Source organism: Otolemur garnettii, unplaced genomic scaffold (assembly GCF_000181295.1).
Source record: "Otolemur garnettii isolate 467f Iridium unplaced genomic scaffold, OtoGar3 scaffold00205, whole genome shotgun sequence".
Classification (NCBI taxonomy): domain Eukaryota; kingdom Metazoa; phylum Chordata; class Mammalia; order Primates; family Galagidae; genus Otolemur; species Otolemur garnettii.
The window spans coordinates 1,835,741-1,851,358 of record NW_003852600.1 but is presented as its reverse complement, the minus strand read 5'-3'; the positions used below and the strand labels follow the sequence as shown (position 1 = coordinate 1,851,358).

At 41.5% G+C, this 15,618-nt stretch overlaps 1 protein-coding gene across 4 annotated transcripts in view; it reads right to left on the bottom strand.

Moving 5' to 3' along the window:
* SNAP91 (synaptosome associated protein 91) overlaps nt 1–15,618 on the bottom strand; it is a 149,425-nt gene that overhangs the window by 2,265 nt on the left and 131,542 nt on the right. For all 4 annotated transcript variants that reach the window (XM_012812398.2, XM_003801298.1, XM_003801299.1 and 1 more), the window contains 4 exons: nt 15,175–15,205; nt 13,831–13,942; nt 2,905–2,988; nt 2,177–2,281 (listed from right to left, as the gene is read on the bottom strand). In XM_012812398.2, coding sequence (XP_012667852.1) covers nt 2,177–2,281; nt 2,905–2,988; nt 13,831–13,942; nt 15,175–15,205 — 332 coding nt within the window. The remainder of the gene's footprint in view (nt 1–2,176; nt 2,282–2,904; nt 2,989–13,830; nt 13,943–15,174; nt 15,206–15,618) is intronic.

Genomic DNA, 15,618 nt, shown 5'->3' with positions numbered 1-15,618 from the left:
ACCTTAGCCGGGTGAGCTATAGGCGCCTAGCCCTAAATTTCTCTTTCAAAACCACTGTTCTTTCTCTTGGTCACTAGGGCTTTTGAGGGGTTACAGTGAACAAGTTGAAATTAAATTTAGGGAACAGATGGAGGATAGACTGAGTGAGATCAAAGAAGCAGAAGGATGCATTCAGTACTAACACGAGGCCAGTAGACTAATTCCTACCTGCCTACACAAGAGGAAACGCAATTCAATTCAAGTTGGGGGGGTGGAAGGGGAGAAAAGAGAAGGGGGGAGAGGGAGGTGGGGGGGTTGGGGTGCTCCCATGTAATGGGCGTAATGTAAGGGTACATGGCACACATCCTGGGTGTGGGACACAGCTCCAACAGGGACTTTATTTATTTATTTAGACAGAGTGTCACTATGTTGCCCTCGGTTGAGTGTAATGGCATCACAGCTCACAGCAACCTCCAACTCTTGGGCTTAAGCCCCCCAGGTAGCTGGGACTACAGGCTCCTGCCGCAACACCCAGCTATTTTTTGGTTGTAGTTGTCATTGTTGTTTGGTAGGCTTAGGCTGGGTTCAAACCCACCAGCTCCAGTGTATGTGGCTGGCACCCTTAGCTGCTGAGTTACAGGCACTGAGCTTACAACAGGGCCTTTAAAATGCAAACATTGTAATCTAATTATGTCGTCTCATATTAATCTGAAACAAAACAGGTGCAGCACCTATGAAAGTCTACCTTAAAACCAAAAAAAAAAAAAAAAGTACATTCAGAAAGTTCACAGTGGGTATCCTTTGGCTAAGATGAAGTAAATATTCATTTGGTAATTAAAAAAAATATTATAGGGAGTAAAACCACTTACTGATACCATTAAAGCATATTTGAACTATTTGGTTTAGTTTTATTAGCATGCTGATAATAAGGTTATAATTCTGTGTTCTGACTCCATACAAGTCAACTTCTCACAGTGAAAACCTCCCTGGTTCTAGCACTTTGGCCAGACAATGTAAAACCAGAGAGGTGACACATCACTGTAGCTGGCACCACTGGCAGCAAAGACAGCAACGTGCCCGGATCCGGGCATCTCTATAAACGGAAGCAGCACATGGTGTGGTGAGAAGTGTGGCCTCCTCTAAAGAACGGTTCTCTCTTTGCCCAGAATCTTGGCAGGTACCCTCTAAATCCTTGTGATTTCCTGAGTGATGGGAATGTCTTATTTGTGGTGGGCTCCTCAAACCACACCCGATGGTTTATGCTAATGGGTGACTCAGAGTGGAGGCTGGCCACCCGGAAAGACCACATGATTAGAGGACTGGGTCTTTGCCATATGATGCCAGCTGGATCTCTGGGGGTGTGTGTGTTAGAGACTGTGTTTGATTAAGGATTCAACCAATCGTTCCTACATAATGAAGCCTCAGTAACTCGGGACACCACCGAGGCCAGGAGGACATGTCCCTGAAGACAGAGCAGCTTCATTCTCGGGACACTCCCAGATGTGCCTGAGCCTTTCTTCCTAGAACTGAAACTAATTTGTATCCTTCCACTGCAATAAAACTGTAATCCCAAGTTTGGCATTTTTCTGAGTATTGTGATTAATTTGAAGGAACTGTCTAATCTTGAGGGTGGCTGGTCTGAAGTGGAAGTGGCCCTGGAGACTCCCAAGCTTGTGCCTGGCATGTGAGCTGAGGGGTCCTGAGGGCGGTGGTTCCATGACTGTGAGGTTTGGGAAACTCGTGGCAGGGAGTGTCATGAGCCGTGGGCAGACTTGGCAGCCTGGAGGACTGTGCTTTTAACTTTTTTTTGCTAAGTCTGGGAATAACAGACAATAATTAATAGCATAATAGCACTATGGATCAGAAGCATCCGTTTCTCTGGGACATATGCCTTGGAAGCCCTGTCTGGTTATTCTTGGGAACCATTCTTGAATTCAGTAGGAAAAGAATGGAGGGACCTCGGGACAGTGGATTATTTCTCTTATTTTTCTCCAAACCTCACACTATCACTAATCTGTTTTTCACACTCCCTTTACCTCTGAAGCAACAGGTATGTTATATGTTAGGTAAAAACACTCTTTAAGCAGCTTGCCACATGGAAGTTTTACACTTAGCAGTTAAGTGGACATTTAAGAAACTGTGGACATTTAAGAAACTGTGGACATTTAAGAAACCTGTGGACATTTAAGAAACTGACCTGCGTGCCAGGTCCGGCGGCAGCTCCGAAGGGCGGCCTCATCATGGGCTGCGCGAACATGACAGGCTGCTGGGGCATCATGGGCATGGCTGTCCCGGCAGGAGGCTGAGGGAAGAGTGGTTCAGCACATGGGTGGAACGCAGGAGGGCACTACTGACATTTAATGCCTTGATGTGCTTCTAACAACTTTTGAGAAAGCCACATTCGTGAGAAAGTATAAATTGTGATTTTGGAGTCTGAGTACCGTAAAAATCACTGAGGTAGTGGGGCACAGGCCTGCTGGGCATCTCACCCCTTGGGCATGCCTGTTAATTCACCCCCTCACGTAAGCAGCATCTGTGAGGGGGGGGGCAAAAACTTTCCTCTTTACCAAAGATGGCCCTACCAGTGACAAGTGCAAAGTCTTAGTACAGTAACTTCAGGGTTGACTTTGATATCTAAACTAAGATTATATTTGGTGAATATTATTGCAAAATGATATAATGATGTACTATAGAAATTATTTTTATGGTGGAATTTAAGTGTTTTATAACTGATTTTATCACTTCATGTGTAGACGACTGACGGGCTAAAACAGATGACTTAACTTGCTAAGTTTTACTTAACTGCATTTTGAGAAGAATCACATTCTATACTTGTTACTTTGTACAACAAGGGGAAAGAAAATCTTTGGGATTTGGGAAAGAACTTACAAATACCAATTACAATTTTTAGCACAGGCCACTTACCATTCCAAACCCTGGTCCAGGCTGTCCAACCGCTGGGGCCCCAGTAACAGGAGGAACTGAGCTGGTTGGAGGGACAGCTCCTTGCTGTGTACACACAAAGCACACAACAACAATAAATGGAAAGAACATAATTTTGTTTTAAAATGACAGAATATAATTAAAAAATGTGTGCATCTCAAGTATTATATGTGGTATGTAAAGCAATTTGCAATTTTTTTTTTGAGACAGAGTCTCACTCTGTCACCCTTGGTAGAGTGCTGTGGCATCACAGCTCACAGCAACCTCAAACTCTAGACCTCAAATGATCCTCTTGCCTCAGCCTCCTAAGTAGCTGAGGCTACAGGCTCCTGCCACACACCTGGCCAGTTTTTTAGAGATGGAGTCTTGTTCTTGTTCAGGCTGGGCAATGTATTTTAAATTTAAATAAAAGAGGCTCCAGGACCATGGTGATGATATAAACAAGGCTCTTGACTGGACGTCCACCATTGCCGGCACGTGGACTCGCTGGCCTGCAGCTGAGGCACAGCAGCGGTGTCCTCACTACGCCTCATTTCACCCTCCCTGCAAATGAGTCAGACGTCCTCAAGCTCATCTTCTCCCGTCTGACACTCACTACGCCTCATCTCACCCTCTCCACAAATGAGTCGGACCTCCTCAAGCTCATCTTCTCCTGTCTGACACTCACTACACCTCATCTCACCCTCCCCACAAATGAGTCGGACGTCCTCAAGCTCACATTCTCCTGTCTGACATCCCCTCGGTCGCACAGTACTGAATTCAACATCTGAGGATCACGATTTTGTTCATGTTTCCATGCTTGGTTCCCGTTCCTCTCATTTTTACACTATTTTCTGCGTTATGCTCACCTCTTTCTGACTTTTGACTCTTGTAAACATTCACAGTAACAACTGTTAGTTCCAATGTTCGGAAGCATTTGGGGGACATGTGACTCAGCTCGCGACCCCACTGCAGGCACAGGGCTAACAGTTCTCAGTTGTATGTCAAAGTCCCCCAGTATGTCCCTTTTGTTTACAATTAACCCCACTGCAATCCCTTAAATTTAAATTAACCATTAGAGAAAAACCACCTAAAAAGAAAATGGTATAATGATGTCAGCAGAAATGGTGGAGTCGGAAACTCCAAAAGTTATCCCATCCATACAAGCAGTGAAAAAAATAGGCAAAAACTGTCAGAATTAACTTTTTAGAACTCTAGAAACCAACTAAAGAGTGGTAGCAATCCAGGAAGTATTTTTTTCAAGAAATTCTCCTGAATCTGGTCAGAATAGTGAGTTTTGTGGTGCTTTCACATACCTTGGTCCTACCCTCTGCTCCCTAGCTTAGCTGTAGTCTAAACAACATCATATGTTCCTCAAAAGAGTCCAAGAGAGCAATGATGGACGCGTTTAGCTACTTGCTCTGTTCTGTCTCAATGGCTTTTTGGAAAGACTGGCTGAAAAGGCTTGTCTCTGTCTTGCCCAAGTAGAATGTGCCCAGTGCCAAAGTCCTCGCCTGAAGACTTCTGTGGACAAACCATGAGAAGATCATAGTTGTTGCTGTCTGAGGCTGTGAATAACAGGAATAATAAATACGAAGCTTGGGAGGAAAGGCCAGGGAATGAGAAGCTCTAGGACTAAGGGTTTGAAAAGCTCATTACCCTGGGTATCTGGAAGGCCATGCACATGCCCAGGGCTTGGCATGTGCCCAGGAACAACCTCAGAAGGGCTCTTCCCAGACCAGCCTTGAGCCTCTGTACAGGCAGTAAGCGGGGGCTAAGGCAGAGCTGTGAACGGTCTGTGGGAGTGTGAAGCCACACCACACCCAGCATGCACACAGAACCCTCTGCATAGGGATATTTTTAGTTCTAGCAGTTTAAGGAATATATGTTTAATCCTCAGCTGAGTGTTTAGCTAAAGGAATAGTTCAATGGTCACATGTGACAAAGAACACAGACTCTCTAGAACTGGCTCAGGACGGTCACTAAACAGCAGCTATGAAAAGCAGCAACTATAAACCCTGCAGAAGGGGTTGAATCTGATCTCCCGATTTGCCACAATATTCAAAAGCCCAGGCTTCAATAAAACTCACATGGCATACAAAGAAACAAGAGTGCGGGGCCCATGTGTAAGAAAAACAGCTCCAGTGATGACCTAAACTTCTGCCTTAGGAAACCAGACAAAAGAAGAGCCGCCCAGATCCAAAGTGAGTGGAGATGAAGGCATTTAACTGTGATTAGAGTGGCTATGAACGAAATAAAGGGCAGGAAAACAAGAGAGGAAATAAAAACCAGCTCTGGAAAAGAGCAATAAGATTGACAAACTTTTATCTAGACAAACCAAGAAAAAAAGAGAGAAACTCAAATGACCAAAATCAGCAAAGGAAGTGGGGACACATCAAACTCACAGAAATAAAAAGGATTATATAGAAATATCACAAATACTTAATCGTTAAAATTTTATACAACCTCAACAAAATGGCCAAATTTCTAGAAAGACACAAACTGCACAAATTGACTCAAGAGGAAATAGAAAACCTGGATCACAAGTAAAGAAATTAATCAGTAGGCACAAAACTTCTGTATAAACCAAAGCCAAGAACCAGATGGCTTCACTGGTGAATTCTACCAAAGGCATAAAGGATATCAGGATTTCCAAAAAAAAAAAGAAAGAAAGAAAGAAACAGAAGTGGTGAGAATACTTCCTAATCATTCTTGGATGCCAGTATTACCCTGACACCAAAGCCAAACAAAAACATCACAAAGTAAAGTACAGACCAATAATCCCTTAAGATCATTGACACAAAAATCTTCAATGAAATACTAGCATACCAAATCCAGCAGGTACTAAGAGGATTATACTCCAAGGTCAAGTGGGGTTTATCCTAGGAATGCAAGGTTGGCTTAGCAGATGGAAATTAATCAATGTAATACATTGTAGTAATAGAATGAAAGAAAAATAGTGAATTCTTATGATTTTATGTCCCCTCCTTATCTGTTTAGGTTATAGGTTTTACTTACTATCAGAAGCAAGGGTTGGTCACCCTCGACAGTTCTGGTTCTCAGTCTCTGCCCAGTTCTGACTCTTCAAGGCGGTTCAGTCATTCAGATATCTGCTTGTACCACCCTCCGATGATCCCTTCCCTATGGGACAGCTAGATATAACCTACTTGTTCACCCCACTGACCCTACACCGTACATTGCCATGCAGACACCCTGTAAGGACCACCTCTCAGACACACATGACTCCATGGAACCTGTGCCTATTTGCTATAAACCCACAAGTTAAAACTTCCTGTGGGAAACCTGCTTCAGTAGCATCCTGGACCTTGGCAAAGGCCCACAGGTGCCTCTCTCTCTCCCCTTTTGCTCCTCAACAGTGGTTGAGCACATATGTCTACGATGGCTTCTCCTCTCCTTGGCTGCCCTCTTCTCCCTGGTCTGTACGTTATGCAACCGATTATGTTCTAGCACGTGTTTTGTTGGGCTGCCTCGTCTGTGCCACCCCCGACTGACACCCCAGAATCTATCCATCTTCTTTCCAGGTCAGGGCTCGCCTACAGAGTGTCTGTTTTGGCATGAATAAACTGGGCAAGGTCACACAAGAGCCACAGGGCATGTGCCAGTATTAACAAGTTTCCTGAGGTCAGATAGGGGTTAGGCCACACCCAGGATAAAGAAGCCTCTTAGGGAAAGTGCACCCCACAACCTCCTCCTCTGGGGCCCTGTCAGCACGAGGCTGGAGTTTGTAGTCACTCTCCTAGGAGACCTCAAGACAAAATAGAAAGAAATCACAATGATCATCTTAACAGATGCAGAAAAAGCATTTGACCAAAATCTTTCACAACTAAAAAATGCTCAACAAACTAAAAATAGATGGGAAATTCCTCCACTTGGTAAAGGACATCTACAAAAACTCCACAGCCAATATCATAGTTAGTGGCGAGTGACTGACAGCTTTCTCCCTAAGAACAAGACAAGGATGTACTGGAAATTCGAGGTAGGGCAGTTAGCAGGGGAAGACAGACATAGCATCCAGGAAGGAAAGGAAGGAATAAAACTATCTCTACTTACAGCCGATATGATTTTTATATAGAAAACCCTAAAGAATCCATATTCAAAAAATTATTAAAGCAAATAAACAAGTTTGCAGAATACGAGATCAACATACAAACATCCGTGTAGTATTCATGTACATGAGCCAAGGAAGAAGCAAACAATATAACTAGACCAGGCGTCATGGCTCACACCTGTAATCCCAGTGCCATGGGAGGCCGAGGTGCGAAGACTGCCTGAGCTCATGGGTTCAAGACCAGCCTGAGCCAGAGTGAGACCCTGTCTCTAACAAAAGAGCTGGGCATTGTGGCGGGCACCTGTAGTCCCATTTCTTGGGAGGCTGAGACAAGTGGATCGCTTGAGCCCAAGAGTTTGAGGTTGCTGCGAGCTGTGACGCCATGGCACTCTCCCTAGGGTGAAACTCTGTCTCAAAAAAAAAGGGCAACTAGGAAAACATCTCCATTTAAAATAGCATCAAAAATAGTAATATATTAGGAAGTAACTGTAGCTCAAAGGAGTAGGGCACTGGCCCCATATGCTGGAGGTGGTGGGTTCAAACCCAGCCCCGGCCAAAAACTGCAAAAAATAAATAAATAAAAATAAAATAAAATATTTAGGAATAAATTTAACGAGAGAGGTACAAGACGTGTACGCTGACAACTCTAAAACATTATTGACAGAAATTAAAGAAGAACTAAATAAATGGAAAAATACCCTTTGTTCATGGATTGGAAGACTCAATATTATCAAAATGGCAATAATTTGCCAATTGCTATGCAGATGTAATATAATCCTTATCAGAATCTCAAATGCCTTTTTTGGGGAAATGGACAACATGAACCTAGAATTTATATGGAAATCCAAGGGGGGCAGAATAGCCAAAACAAAAAGAAGAAAAAGAAAAAAAAACTCTGGAGGACTCACATTTCCTGGCTTCAAAATTTAATACAAAGCTACCTTAAATGAAACAATGTGTACTGGCATAAGGACAGACATCCAGAACACACAGAACAAAGAGTCTGGAAAGAAGCCACACATCCACGGTCAACCCAGACATCGTTTCTGTTTTCTTTTTTCTAAAACAGAGTCTCACTATGTCACCCTCAGTAGAGTGCCTCGGCACCACAGCTCACAGCAGCCTCAAAGTCTTGGGCTTAAGTGATTCTCTTGCCTCAGCCTCCCAAGTAGCTGGGAGTACGTATAGGCGCCTGCCACAACGCCTGGCTATTTTTTTGTTGTTGTTGTAGTTGTCATAGTTGTTTGGCAGGCCTGGGCCAGGTTTGAACTCGCCAACCAGAATATGTGGCTGGCGCCTTAGCTGCTGAGCTACAGGTACCGAGCCTGAGACATCATTTTCTACATGCAAAATGATGAATTTGGACCTTTATCTCACACCATATAGAAGAAATGAGCTCGAAATAGGTCAAAGATGGAATGGAAGAGATACTACTTTGAAACATCTAGAAAAAAACATTGGTGAAAAACTTTAAGACCTTGGATTAAGGAAATGGTTTCTTCAATATGAAACCAAAAGTACAAGCAATAAAAGGAAAAAAAGATAAATTAAAGTTTATCAAAATTAAAAACTTTTGTGCATCAAAGGACAATATTATGAAAACAGAAAGCAGAAAGAGATCAGTTTGGAGATCACTCGGGGATCTAAAAATAGACCTGCCATTTGATCCTACAATTTCTCTACTAGCTATATATCCAGAAGACCAAAATCACTTTATAACAAAGATATTTGCACCAGAATGTTTATTGAAGCCCAATTTATAATTGCTAAGCCATGGAAGAAGCCCAAGTGCCCATCAACTCATGAATGGATTAATAAATTGTGGTATATGTACACCATGGAATATTATGCAGACTCTTTCATGTTTATATGGATGGAGCTGGAACATGTTCTTCTTAGCAAAGTATCTCAAAAATGGAAGAAAAAGTATCCAATGTATTCAGCCATACTATTAAACCAATATATAAGCACCTACACGTTCATATGAAAACTATAACCCAACTACAGCCCAAGATGAAGGGGAAAGAGGAGGGGGAGGGGAAGGGAAGAGGGAGGGTAGTTGGTGGGACCACACCTATGGTGCATTTTACAAGGGTACATGTTAAATCTACTAAGTGTAGAATATAAATGTCTTAACACAATAACTAAGAAAATGCGGTGAAGGCTATGTTGACCAGTTTGATGAAAGTATTTCAAATTGTATATAAAACCAGCACATTGTACCCCATAATTTCATTAAAGTACACAGCTATGATTTAATAAAAAAAAATACCCCAGAAAGCTAGCAGAATGAGAGAGAATATTTGCAAATCATATATATGATGAGCATCTAGTACCCAGAATATATAAATATCTCCTATAATGCCACAATAAAAAGACAAAAACCTAATTATAAAATGAGCATATGATGTTATAGGGTAGCAGAATATTCCAACCCCAAATATGCCACTTTGGCATAAGAATTAATTTGAGTTGAAGGCAACTGAAAAGAAACAGATAACATGAAAATCTCTCTGTTGTCCATCTATTTGGGACGTAAATTTAGAGGTCGCCCCATCAGGAAGGATGAAAGTTCATCACCAAAGACAATGTCAGACCCTGAGGAGCCAGAAGAGGGCACCAGAGGAGACTGGATCACTCTTGGGCTTAAGTGATTCTGTCTCAGCCTTACTAACTAGCCTTTATCTACTGCAAGCTTCCCATGTGTTTGCTGTTCTAGAAGCTCCAAGTCCTTTTCCTAGGTCTGGCCACTTCTCTGAAAATGCATCATTCCTCTAATAAGCTGCTCTGTAAGCCCACGTTCTCACTGGTCTTTTGAGTTACTCCCTCTGAGTGCTCCATGTGTACGTGTGATGTGCTCACGCTGGTCAACTTCTGTTTGCTATACTCTTGTGAACTTGCCTTGGGTCAGTCCAATGTGTTGTGCCCCAGCCAGAAAACCCAGCAGGGTGAAAGGAAAAGATAATTCTTCCCAGAATGTGAACAGATTTTATCTAAAGAAGCTTTAGAAGCCAGGAAGCCCAAGAAAAGATGTTCAGTGTGACTGTCGGGGACGTGCACGTCGAAACCTCAATGAAAACCACTTTGTGTTCACAAAGATGATGTAACAAACAGTGAAATAGAAAGCAGAAAGTGTCGGGGGGGATATGGAAGAATTGAAACTCTGTGTATTGCTGGAGGGAATGTGAAATGAGCCGCTTCCATGGAAAAGTCTGGCAGTTCCTCAAGAAGTTAGACACAGAGTTACATGTGACCCAGAAACTCCATTCCTAGGTATATGCCCCAAAGAATTGAGGACATGTATTCATACAGAAGGTTGCACATGAATAACAGAAGCATTCTATTTTTACATATAATAAAAACAACACAAATGTCCATCAACTGATGAACGGATAAACAAAACGTGGTGGCTAGCAATGCAATGTTTTATATTCAGCTGTAAAAATGTGTTGTGCATTATGGGAAGTACAGCATTTTGTTTATATGAAATATAAAAAGAATAGGTGAATCAGCAGAAAAGACAGTAAATTATTGGATGCCAGGGCATTGAGAGAGGGGAGAAGGAAATGTCTGTGCTTCTTCTGGGGGTGAAGGGAACGTTCTGGAATTAGATAATGGTGATTGTTTCACAACATTGTAAATATCCTAATAATCACTGAATTTGTAGACTTGAAAATGGTAAACGTCTTAAATGTTTTATGAATTTTATCTCAATAAAATTTTTTCAAAAGAAAACACCTACAAAGATTACGGTTTCAGACTCACTCTCTGCCCATCACTTTCATAGGCTAGGTGGTAGGTTATTTACCAAACCCAAATTGCATCATTAGAATTTTAGGTTATAAAGGAGAAAAAGGGTTTATTAGTTGTTAAAATTAAATGAATCTGTAGAAATTCTTGATAAAATAAATGAGTCAAATAATTTAAAGAAATCATTTAAATTTGCCATTTTGCTAAAATGGTAGATTACCTTTTAGATTCTGTGGTGATAAAAACATTTTAATTGAGATGCCCTTAGTCTGGTATTGCTCTAGTACTCTAAGTTCCCACATAAGCAAACCAAAGCCCAACTTCAACAGTAAAATGAAACTAGAGACTTTATCAATTGGAAACCAACAAGTAACCTCAGACTAGACACTTTCCACCAATCAGAAATCACCAACTGGGTGATTTTGCTACTCTGACCCATCAATATATTTTGTCTCTGTATATCCCACACCAGCCAATAAAAGCTTCCTGCCCCAGCGACAGCTCTCTGAGCCTCTTCTGATTCTGAGTGCTGCCTGATTCATGAATTGTTCTCTGCACAAATAAACTGTTTGAAGGAGCTAAGGAAATTTCACCCCCAAATATGATTCCTTGGTACAAAGATTATTTTGAATTAAAGGCTATTCAGAATCAGGAAACACTGAAGGAAGACTTTATCTTTCTACTTAAATCTAAGGGGCTGCTGCCCCCCTTATCACATGCTAACAGACCTGGCTACGAGGTCATTTGAAGCACAGACCTGTCTCTCAGGTTAATCTGCAAATCAATCTGTTTCCACCCATCAACACAGATTCCCCTCCAGCAACCAAATGCTGCACTTATACTTTCCACACTCTTTCCCCTCCCATCTAAAAAGCTTCTTTGAAAATCCTTGACCATTACTCAGATGGTGGGAAATCATTCTTGTGGTTCCCCCCATGCACATGGTATTTGGAAAGAAAGCTTTCTTTTACTAATCTACCATAACTGTAAGTTGATGTTTCAGTGAACCAACCCAGGGGAAAAGGGCAGGTTTGACCCATGATCCCTACAAGTTTCTGCTCTGTCCTGGGTTACTGGCAAACTGCCCCACACAGAAACCTGGGCACCTCCTGGTGCCTTGTCCCCAGTAATCCTGACAACTGTGCTCTCTGCCCCGGCTCTGACCCTCCCTTCAGCTGATCTGCCAGACATCAGGTTCTCACCACCATCCCTTCCAACCCACATCACACGTGTCAGTGATTATTCTGACACTACTGTGCAGAAAAATAAATTTTATCCTGCTGATAAGGGTAACACCCCAGAGCATGAGCCCCTCAGGACAGCACATGAGGCCTCTCTAATTCTGCGCATCAGAGAACAGGAGAAGCAGCTCCCCACCTTTGCTAATGACGATTCACACTGTGAAACTTCACGCCATTACAAAGTGTTAACAGACTTCTAAGATCAGTTCTAAAGCAGCTTTTTTTCCCCCATGGATTTTATTTACATTTACTGATCCTCCTTCTCCCTACCCACAGCAGAACAGAGGCTCTCAAAGGCTTCCGTCTGGACCTAAGAGCAGAGTGTGGCCCTGGGCCAGACCTGCCTGCTCACATGTCTCCAGGCACAGCAAATGCTCGGCCAAGGGGACAGTTACAGTCCCTTCCCCCCTCAAATGGTCCTGGCTTGGCAATAAATATCATGGTCATCCATGGTCAGTTGAAGAGAAATTTATAGTTTTCTACTAAGTTTCCTTTATAAAAATTAAAATGAAACTCTTTAATTCATAGCTAAATGCAAAAACTGCCCTTTTAGGTACTGTTTTAAAATAATGCGTAGAAAGATTTACAGACGTAGACATAACAAGCCATCTTCTCATAGTGACCTATTAGAAACCAGCCTTATGATGAAGTTCTTTTAGACTGTGAGCAATAGAGGTCACAGTGCACAGGTGTCCTCACAGCACTGCGAGGTATATTTTGGGGGGGGGGGCAGAGCACACAGGTGTGAGAACCTGGGTCTGAGTACAATGGATTTCCCTGAGGAAATTATGCATAAATTGTAATTTAGTGAAAATTATTAGTATTACTTAGTGGCAAATTCTGAATTCAAAAGGCCTTTTTAAAGACTGATTTGAAATTACTGAGGTATTTATTTATAAAACTGTTTATATAAAAGTGACTATTTACAAAACAATTTTCTAAGAAAATGTGTCCTAAATTCCAAAACTTGGATATTTAAATTAATTTTTGGAGCACAACATTTTTAATGGTGTCTTCCTAAAATTTTTTTTATTCAAACTTGTACTAATTTACGTTCATGCATGTTTGTTTGGACAAGGCTGGTGAATGATGGTTAGAAATTAATTCGGGCAAAAAGGAAAGGATGGTAGCAGGAGCGCCTTAGAGACGGGCCTGGTTTAGACAGGCAGAGGTGGGGTAAGCGAAGGTGGAAACGCCAGTGACCTTGGGAAACAGACACTAGCCCAGTTTTGCTGTACGTGGGGCACACAGAAAAATAGCACATCTTGCTCTCCTGGAAACATGCTCTTGTTGTGTTGGCAAATTTCACAAAGCAATAATTATTTTCAGTGATATGCTCTTTCCCAGAATGAGGAAATGTATTAATAGAAATTTAAAATACTGAAATGAAACCTATTTACACTTTACAGAAAACGTGGTGTTAGTAATTTCAAGTTTTAAAACGGTGAGCAGGAGTCGTGAGGTTTTAAGAATGAAATTTCACTTACACAACAGAAAACTGCCCAATCTTTCTGGTGAGAAACAGATGTCCATGACTTAGTAAGACAACAGGGAAGTGTGGGCAGAAATGAAGAAAGGCATAATGATCGGTGCTGTCAAATACTTTTGAGAAGTCGTTTCCACAATTTTACATACAGAGAAGCAGCATGGAATCATTTCAAAATGTTTAAAATAAAAAAAGATCATAATCTTTATTAAATATAAAGCCAATGGAATCACCATTCTGGTAAATTTTACATCTTGTTAATGTTTCTTTAATGTCGAAGAAAAAGGACAAAATCAGTAACAAAGTTACACAAAATGCACCTGCCCTATATACTTGGAAACTGGTAGAGTGTTGGCCCCACCCGGCCTCTGAGTGTCACGTACCAGAGGTGCACTCGGGGGGACGCCTGCCGACCAGGTTGCGGGAGCGACTTTCGGCTGCCAGTTGGCTCCCCCAGTCAACTTCTTCTCTCCAGCATTCCACTGAAGATCTCCCCTAAAACCAAACATTCAAGAGAAGCAAATAAACAAACAGTCCTCCCCCACAAGTCAGAAAAAATAAATGATTGAGGCTCTTTGGATGCTTTCATTTGGGTTTAGACAGTTTGCACAGTAATGAAGAGGGGAAGTCTTACCATGATCCATCTAAGGAAGTTTAGAAGCATTTGAAAAATCTCATTTAGAGTTTGTATCTCAATGATAATAGGAATTTCCTTTTACTTGTAATAGAAAAATATGCGAGAAAATTCAACTGAATTCATTTTTTTTTCTTGAGACAGTCTCACTATGTTGCCCTCAGTAGAGTACTGTAGCATCACAGCTCACAGCAACCTCAAACTCTTGAGCATAAGCGATTCTCTTGTCTCAGCCTCTCAAGTAGCTGGGACTACAGACGCCTACCACAGCACCCAGCTATTTTTGTTGTTGCAATTATCATCGTTGTTATAGCTGGCCCAGGCCAGGTTCGATCCCTCCAGCTTCAGTGTATGTGGCTGGCACCCTACCCATTGAGCTATGGATGCTGCCCTTCATTTGTTATTAAAAAATAGCAAACAAATATATCTTAAATACCATATGCCTATATTTTGTTGAATTTAAGATACATTGATAAGTAAGTAATCTTTCTGGCAAGAAAAAAACTCATTACTTATTAAGAGAACTGGAAAATCTGGGTAAGAAATACGATAAAATGTATAATGGCACTTTCTGGCTCTTACAGGGTTCAAGAAATGGTTTCACACAACTGTGTCATGACTACAACCTGCCTGACAGAGACTGTGAGACACTTCCTATGGAAAACGTGTCCCAACGTCGGTGACAAAACACACATTTGAAGAAGGTGCATCTGGTTCATCATTTCTGCCATCCTTCCTTACGTTGACACTCCACGAATGCCTCTTAAAAATCAGTGTTAACTAGGAACGTTGTAATGAATCTAGAATTAAAACTATTAAAATATTTGAAACCACAATTTCCAAATATTTGGAGATATAACTTAGTGACAATCTTAGAGATCGAAAGATATTATTCCTTTTCATTGCAAAGTAACAGTTGGAGGTTCCAGCAAAAAAAACAGTAACAAAAATTCAAAACAAAATAAAAAGCAATTGTGAAATTACCTAGTTTGAGAATGAATAATTAATTATTCCAATAAGTATAATGTTTGATAGTCTCAAGTTGGTACAAATACATAGTCAAAAAGAAACCAGATCATTACAAAACACTTACTTTTTTGATGTGGTACCAGAAATTCCAAGATCTATAAATGGATAAAAGAAAAGAGAATTTAAACCTCTGTACTCAGCTTCTGTAACACAATATGACTGTTCAAAGAAAAAAGGATCAGAGGTCTCGAGAAAGTCCCTGTTTTGCTTAGGAATGATTATATTCAGTTCTACAAAAAAGAAACTATTTAGAAAACATATCCATGACCTAAAATTTTCTTTTACTTCTTGTGAGACATAAGGATCATATTTACATGCCGATTGGCGTCCACAAAAGAGTAAACACAGCAGACTTGAAACTGGTGTCTTCAGAAGGCCTGTGAAGCTGGCGTGTGGAGCCCAGTAGTACCCAGTTCTCACATGGAGACAAATATACCTGAGTGACAAGGGAGGCTCCCTGCACCTACACTGTGCAGACGGGGTGACGCTGAACACCCGAGGGAGGCTC